We start from the raw sequence: 17,497 nt of genomic DNA, 5'->3' as shown, positions 1-17,497 counted from the left end.
CGTAAATCTTTAATTTGGAAAGTGAGTGTTGCTACTGTATTGGGATTTCCTTCAATAAAACCTATAAACTATGTACAGTGCCCTCAAAGACTATGGAAACAGTAGAGTGAAATTTGTTATTTTTGCTATATACTTTTTTGGATTTGGATTTGAGATCAAAATATGGATGTGAGATAAAAGTGCAGAACATCAGCCTTTATGTCATGGTATTTACATGCATATATATTTTACCATTTCAGAGAAACAGCTGTCTCTGTGTTGAGTCCTCCCATTTTCAGCAGTGAAAATGAGGTTAAAGGTTGAACTTAAAAGTAAATCACTAAATAGTATAATATTTTCTTGCATTGCACTTAAATGCAATACTTTTGGCAGGCAAAATGTTCAAATTGTCACTGGAAACATCAGTTGTTATAACATGAGTCAGGTCATTTTAGTTGAATATGTGTATACAATGACTTAAATAATGTAGAAAGGACCAAAGCCAGTTTTAGTTTGCTCTTGGGTTATTGACAGTCATATGAAGGTGTATATTGTTTATACTGAATATGGTATGTTAAAGAGGCTCTTAGACAGTCAGAAAGGTGTTGGGAAGCCTCATTCCCCGTCTCCCTCCGACAGGTGGACTACCGCACGGAGGACGGCACGGCCAACGCGGGCTCGGACTACGAGTTCGCCGAGGGCACGCTGCTCTTCAAGCCCGGCGAGACCCTGAAGGAGCTGACGGTGGGCATCATCGACGACGACATCTTCGAGGAGGACGAGTACTTCTACGTGCACCTCAGCAACCCGCGCGTGGTCAGCTGGTCGGAGCACGACGCCGGCTCCGCCCCCGGCAACAGCGGCTCCGCCTCCCTGCTCATGCCCAAGGCGGCCCTGGGCGAGGCCCACACCGCCACCGTCACCATCTACGACGACGACCACGCCGGCATCTTCACCTTCGAGAGCGAGGCCACGCGGGTGAGCGAGAGCGTGGGCACCATGCAGGTGAAGGTGCAGAGGACCTCGGGCGCCCGCGGCCTGGTGGCGGTGCCCTACCGCACGGTGGACGGCACCGCCAAGGGCGGGGAGGACTACGAGCACGCCGCCGGGAAGCTGGAGTTCCTCAACGACGAGACCATGTGAGTAACGCACCGGCAATCGTCTGCTCTTGTGTGGCTGCTGGTTACACGGCAAACGACACGCTTATACTCTCATGTTCATGTGTGCTCAAGCTTGTACTGTTCCGTTTCAAAGTCCACGTGCGTCCACGACATTAATGATTTAGCATCGAAGTCTGTGCCTTTATGATTTAGCATGAATAAGCCATGACATAGGTACCTTAGAAGTCTGAATCCAGGTGTTTGGCTGAAAAGGTTTGGCTGCAGTTATGGGTCCTGGCAGGTAAATGACAGTAAAGGTAAGTGGTACAATACAAAAGTGGTATGAAAGGTTTGGTGGAAGAGAAAATATAATATTAAAGCCAACATGAGAAAGGCAAAGCAAAACAAAAAGAAGGAGCTAAAAAGCCAGTTTTCCAAAAAAAAAGGTAGTGAAGTAGGCCAATCCATAAGGAGCTTTGAACATTTTTACCCACTGGCCTACACAAACAGTAGGAGTGTCTGTGGCTTATCTTCATATCTACAGGGTTTTGCATATATCACTGGTCAGTGCTGCTGGGGGATTCAGATGATTTTACCAATGATGCCAACACCTACTCTGGAGATGGGTTAATGTATCTAGCAGAGAGCAGTGAAATTCCATTTCTGAATAATTATCCTGTGAACAATGCTTTTAATTATTCACACAGCTAGATCAAATTCTGAAATGGAGAGTATGGATTATTTTAATGGTATTCGCTATTGTTAAAGTCCAAAGCACGTTAGGAAGATGTGGACAGTACGCTTGAGACAGACAGACAGACAGACAGACAGAGGAGATAAAGAAAGGGAGTGATATGAATCTTCTTGTGGAAGGAGAGTGTAGAGGGATGAATATTTATTCTGTCTTTTGGAAGGACAGAGGGAAAGGGGGCTGAATCTGTATCGAATCTTTCAGGGGGAAGAAAGGTGTACCCACCGGAGTGTGCTGTGCGAGTGGAATAGTGATTTGACATCTCACACAGACGCCAGAGCTTGCTGGCTGAGGGACGGAAGAGGAGAGGAGAGGGAGGGAGCAGCGTGTGTTGCGTGGGTGTATGTGTGTTAGGGGAAATGTGAGAGGAAGAAAGCTGAGGAGATAATTATAGCACTAAATAATAGCAAATTGGATGGAGGGGGGGGGGGGGGTTTGTGAGAGATTCAGTTTTTTCAATGGTGGTGCCATCCATTTTGTCTGAGGTTTAATCCAAGTGTGTCTGTGGTCTTTGTGTATGGGAATATTTTTTTTGTGCAATATGTGTGCATGCATGTGCGTGCATGTGTATATATGTACGTGCGTGTGTGTCTTTGTGTGCGTGCGTGTGTGTGTGTGCATGCGCGTGTATGTGTGTGTGTGTGTGTGTGTGTGCGTGCGCTTGTGTGTGTGTGCTTGTGTGTGTGTCAGGGCTCTGCTGTCAGTAGTTTCTGTTGAGCGGGCAGCTGAAGCGTCTCTGTGCTCTCTGTCTGAGTGATGCCGTCCCACCGCGCTGGAGCAGCCAACCAGCTGACAGCAGCAACAGGAAGGGAGGCTGAGTAACCGAGCGACCTTCACTCTGCACTTCTGACAGCGCAGGGTCGGAGAGAATCACCTTACAGAGATGGGCTTGGAATATTCTGCTCCACACATCAGTGTGGAAGGGATGCATTTTCTGTTTTGTTCTGTGGGTATCGTGTGACTTTATGCCAGTCTGGGGGTGTTTTAAGGCTGAAGTCTGATCCAAGGTTTATATTAAGTGCTAGCTGCAGTGGCTGCAGTACCATTGTATTTAGCCATTCTTGATGACAATAAAATCATCCCACAGGCGCTGTGATCTTGTAACAGACCTCCCACTTTATTTAAGTGCTAAAATAGTCTAAACGATTGATATTACCTCATGGACCCAGAGAAAGCAATTCTCTTTACATGATGGTGCTCATGTACCTAGTCTTATAATATTTAAATGTGCTCTCTCTGTTAATCTTGCCTTGCATCAGTCCATCGGTTTCTCTCCAGATTATTCCATTTGCATATATTTACTTGTGTGCTCATTATGCAGTGCCTCTGCCTGGGATGAGAAAGGATCAATTTCATTATGAGAATCAATTTCATAAATTCAGAAGCTGAACCCCTGACCCCCAGGCTGCGGAATTACTGGACCCCGGCAGATAGCCAAGAGCGGAAGCACGTTTCTGTGCATGCGTGTGCATGTGTGTGTGTGTGCAGATATGCATGGGTGCATGCGTGTGTGCATGCGTGCATGCATGCCTGTGTGTTTGTACATGTGTGCGTGTGTGTGTGTGTATGTGTGCTGGTGTGTGCGTACGATTGAAAAGCTTGCAAGAGAAATGAGAATAAGAAAGAAAAAAAACGTGGAAAACGAGAGCAGTTACATAAACGGAGATCAAAAGAGGCAGAATGAGAGAAACGTGCCCTTTGTTGACGCCGATGTGCTGGGAGAGAAACGGGGGAGGGGCAGATCGATACTCCGATATTCCCACGTACGGGGGGTGAGCACGCCATCAGCGAGGCCCCCGTGCTCCCCGGGCCCCCTCGGCTGGGTCGATGCCGACCCGGGGGTCCCTGGGCTCCTGGAGGTAATGGAGTCAATGGCCAGGGGATCGCCATCATCGCCTCCCGTGTGTGTCTGCGTCTCGGAGCTGTTCTGCTCTCTCCTCTCTTTCTCCTCCTTTGCTCCCTCTGTTTTCCTGGGATGGTTCTCTCTCTCTGTGTCTTCTGCTTGCCACTCTTTCATCTTCTCCTTCTGTCTTTCACCAGTTATGTCTTTCTTCGGTTTCTTGTTTTCCAATTCCATCTCCTCCTCTCCCTTCTGTCCTCTTCTCTCTCTCTCTCCCTCCCTATCTCTTTCACTTAAATTCATTTCTATTTACTTCTCATTTTGAAGGAGCTCTATCGGCATGACATTAAAGAATGTTGACAAGACAAAGGTGTAAGAATCCCCTCAGATACACCAAAAAGCTGAGTGGCGAAGGAACATGTGTAAATCCTTCCCGGTGGTACTTGAATGGAATTAATTTAATGATACCTCGGGTATCTGACTCCAAAATAATGGTTTAACCTTTTTTCTGTGCTAACAGTAATAAATGGAAGGAGACTTCAAATAATTTGCCAGTAGTGTGGCTCTATGCGGAGCGCTTGGTAGATGTGGACGTGCCTCTGACGTGTGTAGCTGGCATACATGAAATTGTGTATCTTGCTACGGCACCAGTGTATAGGCGTATGTATGATTACAGAGTTCTGTGTGCATGTTAGGACCTTTAAACTGCTAGTTGTGTAGTGGTAAGAGTCAAAGAGGAATGCCAGGTCAAAGTGAATGGAATTTATTGTACAGTAAATTCAATAATGGCAAAATACTGTAGTGCAAAATGTGTGTGTAGTGGAATGGCTTTGCACGAATAGCGACATAAAGACACAACCATAACAAAACTGTACATCACAACCTTTGTAGCTGGCTGGGCACTGACCCATAGGTCTTTATAGTCAGTGCCCATAGGTCATCAAGATCTTTAGTCAGCGCCCACTATACCACACCACCCAAGACACCAACTTGTTCCCTATGACGTCGGCTTATCAAAAAATACCAAACAATGATTACACTCTATTATGGGGAACCAAATGTTTCCATAATGCTGATCCAGTGGGATATTTCTCAACTGAGCTCTGTATCTCTCAAAACCTTTCCAGCTTTCCTTTGGGGGTCTGATGAGGAACACACTTCAGTAAACCTCCCTACAGAGGTGTGAAAGAGCAATAGACAGGAAAACATGCAGCTTTTGAATATTATAGCTACACAGTCTGTCTCTCTATCTCGCTCATATTCTCTCTTCCAATTATGTTTAATTCAATTAAAGCAATTCAATTAGCTTTATTGGCTTGAGGATGAGCAAATGATACTGGCAAAAAATGCTCACAGATTTCGAAAACATAATAATTATGATTTGTGCTAATCTTCAGTTTATAAAGGGATAAATTGTTATGACAAGATGAATCTTATTTTTCTAGAGCAGGCAACAACTGTTTAACACTTTCTCCCATTCCATTGCGTATTCATCCTGTCTTATTCTATCTGTCTGTCTGTCTGTCTGTCTCTCTTTTCCTCCTACTCTCTTTCTCAGGTTATTCCTGCTTTTCTCCCTTCACCCTCCCCTTCATACCTGTTTCCATTCTCGCGTCGTACTGTGGGCCTGAAAACCAGGTTGAGAAAATCACCGTGGTGAGATTGAGTGGGAGACACAAAATTGGAATGGGTTGAAATTCTGTGGGTCCCCGTAGGAATCTGCAGGTACTGGAGCTGAACTGATGGGATCTATTTTTTAAGGTGCGGGGGGGGGGGGGGGGGAGTTGTGCGTTTGGAAAAGGGGCTGGCGTTTCAGTAGTACAGTTGTCTGCATCTGGCTGTCTCTGGACAGATTGAGAGCTGGGGGGTTTCTGGTGTGTAATTGGCTCAGTTTAAAGTGATTATGCAGGGTCTGGCACAGGGAAAGCTGGGTTTTGAATGGACATGCAATAAACTGCCACTAACCAAGAACCTTTTTTCAGTTTTTTCCTTCTTCCTCACTTACAGCAAACAGACACACACACACACACAAACACACATGCACACATATGCGCATGCACACACACGCACTTGTACACACACACACACACACCCACAAAAACACACGAGCACACATGAACATTCACGCGCATGCACACACACGCACACACGCACACACATGCACACACAAACACACACGCACATGTCCGCTCACACGCGCATGCACACACGCACACCTGCGCATGCACACACAAGCACATGTACACACACATGCACACAGTCTGTTTCTTCTCTGATGCGTTTCCTGGGACAGTGCTTATGAATCAGTCGAGTTAACTGACACCCCAAATGAAGATAAAACGCTCTTATTTTTTTTCCTCCAAGATGGGAATTACAGATTGAATTGAGTTTCGTATTTGTTTTTCTCCGTGGAAAAGAAGAGGAGTCAAGGACAGAAGCATCTGCTTTTTCATTTCCCCTTGTGTCTGCTGTCTCTTTAGAGTCCCATCCCTCAGCCCTGCCTTAATTTCAGATGCAATCTCTTGCCATACACGCTGCTGAGATCTCAGCCAATGCAGTGACACACAGCACAACATGGTGCACACTGGCGGTGGACCCTGTGAAACATCCATTCACAGAGACGGGACATTTCTCCCTCTCTCACAGAATGAGCCGTGATGGGATGATGGGGTGCCCACTTTTCTTCCACCCAGGCGCATGGCCTTCACAGATACTGAAAACGGGCGGGGGGTGGGGGGGGGGGTATGGGTGTGCGGTTTGGGAGACAGAGGGTGTGTATATGTTCTTGGATCTATCTGCGTGTGAATTTGTATGTGTGCGTGTGTTTTTTGACACTGTGGGTGTGTTTGTATGTGTATGTATGCATGTGCATCTGTGTGTGCGAGTGCGTGTGTATATGTATATGTGCGTGTATCTATGCGACTAGGACAAACAAGCAGGGACAAAGTGGTCGTAGTGGTTGTAGCATGTGCGAAAGAGAGAAGATATCAGAGGAAATGTTGAAATCGAGGACATAGGGACCACTGCTTTCAAAAACTGGAACATGGCCCCCTCAGGCAGTGGGTAATGGGAACCGAGAGAAGCATCTTGCTGGTCCAGGCTCAAGAATGCAAACTGTGCAGCAACCTGTTCCCCCCCTCCGCCGGGATTCGGTGGGCCAGCTGGTTCCGACGCTCAAATCAGAGTCCAACGAACGACATGAAGTGTGTCCCGGAAAAAAAAAAACTTCACAAGCCACGGCTTCCATTTCTTAGCTGGCCTCATTTTGACTTCGCCAACAGGAAGGTGGAACCACGCCGAGCGGAGAAGAGAGAGAGAGTTGCGTCTCTTACTGGAGGAACACGTCAGGCACTGGGGCAGGAACGAAGCTGGAGCGCACTGTTCCGGCAGCTTCTCTGCGCGGCTAAGAGCTTTTCACCAGAACGTACGCGGCAACGATTTGCACTGCCTCGCGTGTTCACAAAGCATTCATGGGCATTACAATGGCATTGCTTTATAATTGCCCCGAGCATTACGGCTGCTTTATGTTCACTTATCGTGTTATGATACGGGTGTTTCGCAGACGACGGGGCTTATTAATAAATGCTGCAGGTTTGGGAAGACAGCCGGAGAGCGCCTGATGTCAGCTGCCGCGTGTTATCACGCCGTGCTTCGCGAGTCGCGCCCGCGCAGATGGCGGAAGACTCCGCGCGCGGCGCTCCGAGGACGAGAGGCGAACGCGCGATCGACCCGCATGGGGGCGCTGGTCCGCGATGGGATGCCGTCGTCCCAGGCGAATGGAACGCTCCCATCCACGGGTGATGCCAGCCCCCAGTTGTGTGTGTAGAAACACTAGATATTGCGATGTAAATACATGGTCTTTTTTGACATTAAAAGGGTAAATAGTGTCCAGGGAGGGGTCAGATTTGCATATTTATGGGAGACATTTTTGAACAATTCAAAAATTGGAATCAATAAGTGCTGAATTTATTACGGACAGGATTATTGTGTGGGTGTTAAGATCTCATTTGAAACTACTTGTATGAAGGTAAATGCACATTAGTCAAATAAAATTTTAGATAAATTACATGGTAGCTGTGAATATTAATGTAGGTATTACAAACCTTTTCAGATAGGTGTTAAACAAGTATTTAATTTCTTATAGTGTTAGTAATTGCATTATTATTTAATGTGTACTCTTTATTTGAAACCTCGGTAAACATCACTGGCAGCAGATATCTGACTAAGCCTCTTGTTATCCCATTATTTGTGACTTCAACGGAAAGCTCACTTGATTAAAGCTGTTGTGTATTTTCTTGCGTGGAATGTTCCTGTCTTTAATTTAGATGAGTTCGCTTGTTTGATTTATTTACAACAGCAGGGTCGAGCAGATAACCCGTCTGCAGCTTAACTACGTCAGGCAACGGGCAAATAAAGTGAACTTCAATTAAACCGCTGTGGTGATACAATGCTAGTTGCAAGCATATGCCACATAATGCATTTAAACGGTGTGTTTGTGTGCTTCAGTTAAGCGTATGCAGAGTGTAAGAATAGGCTTCGTGAGGAAAAAAAGTGAGAGAGCTGTATGCAGTGCATTTTCTTTGGGTAGTGGATATGAAAGAAATAATTAATATGGCGGTGCTTCAGCAGCTGATTAACAGCAGGACTTTACCATGCAATGCCTCCTCGAGACCCTGAAGGAAAAAGGTTTTTAAGTGTTTTCATTTTTTTGACATAATACAAGTGTCTTGGATTACAAAAACTTGTTGCAGTGGAAATATAATCAAAAATATTATTAATTTAGTTTCTGTTGGATGTCCCTTTTAGGTTTCACTTTTGTGGACTATACTGTATGTTCTTGTGATTAAAACCCAGAGACTCATGTCCCCTACAGGGGACAAAAACAAATGGTTGGGTCTTAGGAGGGTGAGACAGATTACCATTCATTAAGCAAGCCTGTCTTCCTCCATCATCGAGTTTGTACCTCAAGACAGAAATGAGTGTAAAACTTAAATAGCTTAAATCTTAGATTAGCAGTAAGACTGACTCCCTACAACCAGCTGATGACCCCACCCCATTCAGCATCGATGTTAAGTGTAGGTCTGAATGGGCAGGAGAGCTTCTGTTGGTTCACACAGTTCAGTGCTTAACGCTCTCTTGACTGTGTGATCTCCCAAAGAGTTTTCTGCTTCATTCATGTCTGTGCGGTAATATTTCATCTTGTGGGGACGGGAAATGCGTGCCAGAGATTGAGAGTGTTAATCAAATAAGTGCTGAAAGGGGTCATTTTATCATTATATGCGCGGAAATGGGTTTCTGACAGCTCAATTTATAACCTGTGAGTAATATATCAGGACATTTATGGGGTTTTCTGTTGATAGAGGGCGGTTATGCCCGTATGTGTTGTATAGTTAATTGATATAGATACAGTGCACCCTTAGTCCAGCGCATTGTAAATGTATTTTATTTAACTTGGGGGAAGGAGAGTCAGCAGGAGTGGAAGTGGGAGAGGCGCTAGCTGGACCAGCGCACTTGGCCCAGGCTGTTAGTCATCCCGCTGGGGTGATGGAGGAGCTTGCTCTCTTTCTGAAAAACGAGCGCGGGGGTTAATGCTTCCTGCTCCGTCCCCTCGCCGAGGCGCGCTCTGCGGCTGGAAACGCAGTCCAGCGCAATTCGCTTCGCTCCAGAGCCGTACTCCCACTCCGGGTCATTTTCAGAAAGAGAGAGAAAAAAAAAAAAACCTCTATTGCCTCATTGATTTTCCTGATGTCTTCTGTGAAAATTGTACAATACTGTACGTGTGTACGGTAGAAGGTAATATCATGGCGAGGAAAGCTATGTCTTTTGGACTCAACATTTGGCCCCGACTGTGGATTTTTTATTAGCCTATTTTTTTTTTTTTTCCGCTAGTGCACCGTAGCAAAGCAGAGTTTGTCACGGCATTGCTGAACAAGGTCTTCCTGTTATATTGTTCACGCAGTGCTGTTTCTGTGGCTGGCAGCATCCTTCCCACCATCAGTTGTCATAGTGCCAAAGGTGGAGGCTGGCCTGAGGTGAGGGCCTCACAAACCAGGCCAGAGATGCGGTGCACTGTGTTGTGTCTGTTGGGATGTGGTATTTTGAAAATGGCATCCAGTAAAAGAGCAAATTGTTTCTGCCTGAAAAGAAGTTATTAACAGCTAAGACCTTCTGCCGAGTGGATTTAATTTGCCCCAGGAAATACTGTCCCTCCACTGACAAACCTGTCTTCTGATGCTTGTAGACGTCCATTGCTAGAGTCATAGCTAGCCAGCTTCTCGGACGCTAAAACCATAGAGATGTATTGACGTTAATGAAATAGCTGGACATTTCTCGCAGTTTTTGTGTGGCTTGATAAGGGCAGGGATGTGGAGCTAGCACTAGAACTGGCAGGTTGTTCAGAAATAGAAGCCCAATTGTTGTACATGTAGCATTACTGTTCAGGTGGAGTGACTATGTATAGACCTTTCAGCACAATGAAAGCCCTATTTTTATCACCAAAGTAGCATGAGTAAGATCTTACATCTTGTCCTACCTGATGTAAATGTGAGCCAAGCTGTGTTTGGTACTGATCTTGAAGCATTCAGCTTATAGGAATGAGTTTCCTGAAATTAATATACCTACTACATGCTAATTCATATTGTGTACATATTGAAGTTTGCTGAATGATTGATCGTTGTGTAAATCTAGAGGCATATTGTTTAGTGTAAGTTTTGGGATGGTTACGTGTAATGCATGATGTCTTTTTTATATGTATGCGCATATATTGCGTTTGTTGTTGTGATTTCAAAGTGTATGGTATGTTAGAGCAGAACATATTCCGTTTGTTTTTGCACAACTTGAAAAGGGGAAAATTCTGTGTTGTGAAGGCATAAGACAAATTTTTCAATAAACAGAAGGAAATATCCCAGAGCAAGAACATGCAGATGGGTTAGCTCGATGTTTATGTCCTCTTGGGTGTTGTTGAGGTGCACCGTACAGATTCACAAACACGATATGATATAACCTTGTGGTATTATCTGAAATGCTTTGGCATTACTTGTTAACCTGGAATGGCAATAAAGCATATTTAGCATTTGTGGGAGAAAGAAGGGTAGGGTGGGGGGTCTGGTAGAAGAAGAGGAATGTGACCTTAAATTATTAATCTGTATCTCAGTTGAGGATGGATACATGGCTCTAAAACTTGCTCTGAATGTGTGTGTGTGAGTGTGTGCGTGCATGTGTGTGAGTGTGTGTGTGCGCGAGTGTGTGTGTGTGTGTGTGTGTGTGGGAGCCAAGAGAAGTGTTTCCAACTCCTGCCTTCTTCTGACTCTTACATGAAAATTCACAGTGGGATTGTGCCTCATAAGCTTGCCTTCACTGAAAAAATGTCATCTTAATGGGTATTTCAGGGACTTTCAGACTATAACTTACATTTTTACGGTTCATTATCTTACCTAGCATTTTACCACTAAGATTATCATGCTTCATTTAGTATTATATTCCTTGTTTCTAGAAATCTTATCGAGTATATTTTTTCTTACACCAGTGGGGCATGAGCAAATTGGTGGCAAACCGACTGGAGGAACACTTGAGCGACGGCAATGGTGGTGGTCCTCAAGGACTCTGTGCTCTGTGTGATTTCTATAACCCGCTGCTCAGCTCTCACACATTCAGAGTGGAGACGGGGGGTGGGGGGGGGATTCTACTCCATCATGGAAATGGAATATGTACAGAACTGTTATAAATATGTGGACCTATGTGTTAAATTTCAATCATGAATATACTTCACAGAAGTGTAATATCTTACTATATCGGAACGTGGCAATAATTTGTATATTTGCCAATATATTACGATAACTTATTTATATCAGTATATTTTTCAGTATATTCCAGTTCCATGAGGGCTGAGGAGATGGAGGAGAAAGCATGTGACCAGGAACGAGGAGCCATGGTAATCATGCTACCTTGACTAAGCTCCGGTAGCAGCCATTCCTCATCAGCTTGAATAAATATTAATGACGCCAGACAGGAGCGATATGATCTGAGTGTGAGTGTGGATGTGAAAGTGTTCAGACGGATTTGTGTGTAAGAATGTGGATGTGTGCTCACACGTTAGGGTGAGAATGTAGATGTGTGCTCACACATTAGGGTGTGTATGTGTGAATGTGGATGTGTGCTCACACGTTAGGGTGAGAATGTAGATGTGTGCTCACACGTTAGGGTGTGTATGTGTGAATGTGGATGTGTGCTCACGCATTAGTGTGTGTGAATGTGGATGTGTGCTCACACGTTAGGGTGAGAATGTGGATGTGTGCTCACACATTAGGGTGTGTGTGTGTGTGTGTGAAGCTGTGCTCACACGTTAGGGAGTGTGTGTGAATGTGGATGTGTGCTCACACGTTAGGGTGTGTGTGTGTGTGTGTAGGCTGTGCTCACACGTTAGGGAGTGTGTGTGAATGTGAAGCTGTGCTCGCACGTTAGGGAGTGTGTGTGAATGTGATGTGTGCTCACACATTAGGGAGTGTGTGTGAATGTGATGTGTGCTCACATGTTAGGGAGTGTTTGTTTGTGTGTTGTAGGGCAGCATGTGGTGCAGTGTTCAGAGCACAGTGCTCTGTCCCTCCGGTCCATGTGTTTATATTACAGGTGGTACTGCGCTCTACCTCAGCTGTTCCCTCATCTGGGATCTGCTAAACTAAGCATAATATGGATGTTTCGCAGTGCATATGGAAGCCTGTATATATATATGTGTGTGTGTGTGTGTACTGTGTGTGTGTGTGTGTGTGTGTGTGTTTGTGTTAAAGATTTTAAATTGTGTTTGAATTGTGCTTACTAGTGTTTCTGTATATCCTCTAATAGCTGTTATACATCAGAAAGGTTGATTGCACAGAAGTTCACAGTAATTTCAGACTTCAATCATTTTAATACAGCCAGTGCATTTTTAAACATTTCATTGTAGAACCAAATTGTGTTAGTCTCTGGTATGTGCAGTGTAGCTCTCTTTTCCTCTCTCTCTCTCTTTCCATCTCTTCATACATAATGCAAATAATTGTAAGAAAAAAAAAAGGTCAAAAATCCATAATGTTATCTGGATTTAAGATGGCAGCCGCTGTGCGGGGGCATTTCCATAACTCCCCTCTGCACCGCGCGGGCTCCTCGGCGCGCGGCCCTCCGGCAGTGCCACACGGCAGCCCGCGGAGCCCGCGGAGGGGCCACGGGGCCCGTCCCCCCGGGCGTGCCCGAGAGCGATCCTGCGTTCCCTCGCGTCTGTGAAGCGGGGCCGGGGGGATCAGCCACGCTCTTAAAGAACCGCTCTTCCTCCGGGAATATCCGTTAGAGTGAAGGAGGAGGAGGTGTTCCTCCACCCCCCTCCTGTCTCGGCGTTCCCGCATGGCCGCTCCTCTTTAGGCAGACAGGTTGTGTCGTTCTGTCTCCGCGGTCAGGCTACAGTTTGCTTCACGGTCCTGAGAGACTGGATTTCTGCAGTCTGCTGCACTCGTTTTCACTACAGAACACACATAATAGATTTATTTATTTTTGTTGCTGTAACAGATGTGTGTAGCACTTAACTTTAATTATTACTTATGATTTCATAACAGCGAGGGTAAAAAAAGACTGGTAGGACAGTCTTTGTTCCCTGATGGTGTACTGCTTTTACGGAAATATAAAAAAGGGCAATGTTTAACTTTTTGTAATGGTAGGGTCACCCCTGGAATAATAATGGTGCTAAGAAAGTTCTATTTAGGGTTTTGCTGTTAAACTCAGAAAAGGGTCATTTTTGAGGACAACACAAAGGTTAACCAAGTGATGTGCAGACTACTGTATAGAGCTCAGCCTGCACAGGAGGCAGTCTCCTTAACTGACTCAGGAGCCGAAAGGTTGTGATTTGACTTATAATTTAGTAGATTGTGCAGTTTGGTGCATTTTTTCACATTTTTATTGGACCTTGTATTGTACAGTGGCTGATGTGCTTGGTCCTACACATTGGTGGTACTTTTTTAATGTGGGTGAGCTTTGGATATCTATATAATTACCTGATTCCTATACAGGGGACTAGGCTGAGAGTCTGACAAAAAGTTTTGGACTTGTTACAAGGAAAATACTATTTTTAAAAAACCAGAGGTTTAAAAATTACTTTGAAAAGCTCCTTTGATGTGTGTCTCTCCCTCCCCCCTCCCTTTTTCCGGTTAAGCTACTTTTCTCTGTCAAAGTCAGGCTCTTCAAAATAATTTTTCTCCATGTCTGTCGGGTCTGGCAGCCTGATGGTCAAACCGGCTCTTCTGTGTCACACAGTGGCCTGGTACCACCATCACTGCCACATTTTTCTCAAACACCATCTCACACCATTTACCTTAGTAGTGCTATTACATCAGCAGGGTACATTACCCGGTTACCCAGGGTACATGACCCAGTTAGCAAATGAACAGGTTACTACGTATCCACTGTGTTTGTGTGTGCTTGTGCACCTGTGTGTGTGTGTGCGCGCATGTGTGTTTGTGTGTCTGTCTGTGTGTATGTGACTGTTTGTCTCTATGTGCGTATCTGTGTGTGTGTGTGTGTTTGAATGGGCATTCCTTTGTGACTGTGTGTGTGTGTGTGCGCACATACGTGTGTGCGTGTGTGTGTGTGCTTATGGGTGTGTGTACATGTTTGTGTGTGTCTGTGTGTGCACACGTGTGCTCTCATGTATGTGATGCATTTGTAACTGTTAACATCATTAACTCCTACAGCTCCACTGGAGCAAATCACCACAGAATATTACACAACCAGGGCCAATTAGCACTGCAGCTCCTCTCTCTCTCTCTCTCTCTCCGTTTCTCTCTTGCTTTCACTCCGTTTGCTGTTTCTTTTGAATAAAAAGATGTCCCTTCTTTGACTTCACCAAACCGTCCTTTTTACTTCCTTCCACTAGTGGGGTGAGAGACCCAGAATTTGCCAGTCTAAATACAGCTTGTGTGTGTGCAGACAAAAATAGACACCCCACCCACAGGTCATTAGACAGAGAGAGAGAGAGAGAGGGGGAGAGAGGGAGAGGAGGGGGGAGTGCGGGGGGGGGGGAGGGAGGGAAAGGCAGAGGGAAGGAGACATGTTTAATTAGAGAATACGGGAGCATGTAGACCACACAGCAACATGGACTGGGCCTAAATTCCCGAATACGCAACGCGCGGACCTCCCTGTGTTTAGTCTGGTGTCTTTTTGAGCATCGTGTGTGTAATCATATCATCCCTCTTTACCTCAGCTCACGTCGTGGGTGGATTTAATCAAAGAACTCCGTATGTGTAGCTGCTGCTACACCCATGAACTTCTGGGACACACATGGACGCACACATCTGTTTCTCCCTGGGGAGGCTCCACACTGCCCCCCCCCCCCCACCCCCACTATACACTATATATTGCCCAATGATTTAATTGTATGAAGATCAGATAGCACCGTACTAATCCATTTAACATGTTCCATTAATGTTAATCTTGGATTGAACCATAAAATAATTGGTTCGCGAAGTGTACTTTATGGAATTTATAGGCGGAACTCCAGTTCATTCATTTCCATAATATCTGTGATGTTGTTCACTGGGCAAACATAATATTTTCGTTGCAATATTATTTATCCCAAAATAGGGACACGGTTCAGTTTCATTACATTTTTTTTTATGGAGAGATCTTTTACACCACTCCCAGATTCCCAAGTTGGACGCTTTTAGATTCATTGAGATATTTTCTCTTTTTGAATAATCTTACAACAGGTACAAGATATTTTTCTGCTTCCTTGCCTGTTCCCCTTAAGAGAACATTTTCATATTTTTGCACTCTGTGGTTCTTCTTGCTTAGAGAATACAATGCCTCTACATTCTTCCAGTTTGCACTGCTCCCAGTAAAACAGTGTGCCAACGCAGAGAACTGCACTTTAAAGCATTCTCACTGGAGCATGAGAAACTTCGTTCCACCTTGGCTTAAAAAAGTTGCACTATACTGAAAACAGCTGCATTGAGTTTGGAAGACACCTTGTCTCATAGATAAGCTATAATTATTGCTATCAGTTATTGCAATTATACAGTTCAATCAGGCAAAACTCAACCGTACATGAGAACAAACCTCAGTGCTAAATTAGCTTTACAGTGGTGACAGGTCATTTTAATGCAGATACATAGGAATCTCACGCATACTGTATGCATATGCAAATATAGACACACAGAAGCTCACATGCTTACACATACACACACATACAGTAGGCATACCTGCACATACACCCAGACAAACTGAATGCATGCGGACACACACACAGAAATGCACACTCACTTTTGCTAGCGTGCAACATGCACGCACACGCACACACACACACACACAGACTGACACACACACACACTCTCACACACACACACACAGACTCTCACGCACACACTTGCACACGCATACACACGCACACGCTCACTCACACACGCATACACGCGCACACACACACATCTTAAATTCTGCTCCAGCGCGGCGTGCTGGCTTGGCGGCCTGTGCTCTGTGTGTTTTTATGGCTGTAGTTATTTCCCCCGGTTTATTTATCTTTCCCCTGTGGCCACTTCTGTGCAAACATGCAGCGCAGCGATGGAACACACGCCCGTGCTCTCCGCGCAGCCCTCGGGAGCCTGTAATTATGGAGCGGGGACCAGCGCTAGGCGTTTCCCCACCAGGGCCAGGCCGCACGACGCCCCACCCCACCGCGCTGCGGCACGCTGGGAACACCCCACAGCGTTAGCGTCCTCCGTCCTCCTCCCGACGCGCGTCCATCGCCGTTTCTGCCTGCCCGTTGGAGTGCAGGAGGATGTGCGTGCTCTCGCACACGCACGCTCTCTACAAACATTTGTTTAAAAAGCTAACAGCATAGCCACATTTTTTTCTGTGACCTCTCTCAAGATTAATGCATTATGGTCTGTTTGAGTGTTCCCCCGAACAGAACCCTGCACTTATTGGTAAATTGTCATTCACTAGATGGTATTTTGTTATAGCTTGTTCCCCATTGTAGTATGTGTATTCTTAGACTGCAATGTTTGTTTCCTGTCTGTATGAAGTCTGTTTGTCGATAAACAGTCAGCATGCTCCATTCATCTAATGCGTTCATGTATCAATCCATATCGACTTTATTTAAAAAACAGCATTTGGAGTGATTTCTTGTTTTACATACAGTACACACACACACATGCGCACGCACACAAACGTGCACAGATACATAGATTATTTTAGTGTAGCCCCCTTTCAAACTAATTACAGAAGCCAGAACATTGCGCTGCAACCACGACAGAAATTCCAGGTCATGGTCCGTATTATTGTTGGCAAAGTAGAAATTAGTAACATTGCTGCCATTTGTAACTGAGCTGAGCGTGTGTGCAAGGACTGTGTATGCTGTGTGTATGTGATGTCTTAGAGATCTTCAAAATGGTTTCCCCCCACCTGTGTGTCTTCAGGGTGCGTTGCCATGGAAAAAAGGTTTTCAGTCATGTCTGTGAAGTTACAGGAAGTGAGAGTGTTTCCCTGCGGGCAGAACGTGTCTTGTACTATTCACAAACCGTAGGTCAATAATGACAAACACGGGGAAACCGGGAATTATACAATACAAGCGTTTCAGCCACGCTGTGAGCAACATCTACCTTCGGCAGTGCAGTTTGCTCCAGTGTGGCTTCGCCCTCTGCTCAAAAGAACTGCATTACAGCATGTAATACAGGAATACTGTAGAGAGACCAGAGCAAGGCAGTCTGGTCTCTTTAATGTTTCGGTACCTAGCTCATATGACTAACATAAGCACATTGCGCGCTCTCTCTCTCTCTCTCTCTCTCTGTCACACACACATCTCTCTTTCACTCC

General features: G+C 45.3%; 1 protein-coding gene across 4 annotated transcripts in view; it reads left to right on the top strand.

Moving 5' to 3' along the window:
* Window positions 1–17,497, top strand: part of LOC135251555 (sodium/calcium exchanger 1-like) — a 74,453-nt gene that overhangs the window by 33,100 nt on the left and 23,856 nt on the right. For all 4 annotated transcript variants that reach the window (XR_010329155.1, XM_064329118.1, XM_064329121.1 and 1 more), the window contains exon 4: window positions 619–1,118. Coding sequence is in view for 3 of the 4 variants with exons in the window: in XM_064329118.1 (XP_064185188.1) it covers window positions 619–1,118 (500 nt within the window). In the remaining variant the exon portion in view is untranslated. The remainder of the gene's footprint in view (window positions 1–618; window positions 1,119–17,497) is intronic.

This window comes from Anguilla rostrata, chromosome 3 (assembly GCF_018555375.3).
Source record: "Anguilla rostrata isolate EN2019 chromosome 3, ASM1855537v3, whole genome shotgun sequence".
NCBI classification, from domain to species: Eukaryota; Metazoa; Chordata; class Actinopteri; order Anguilliformes; family Anguillidae; genus Anguilla; species Anguilla rostrata.
The sequence above is the reverse complement of the archived record's forward strand: the minus strand, read 5'-3'. Positions and strand labels throughout refer to the sequence as shown.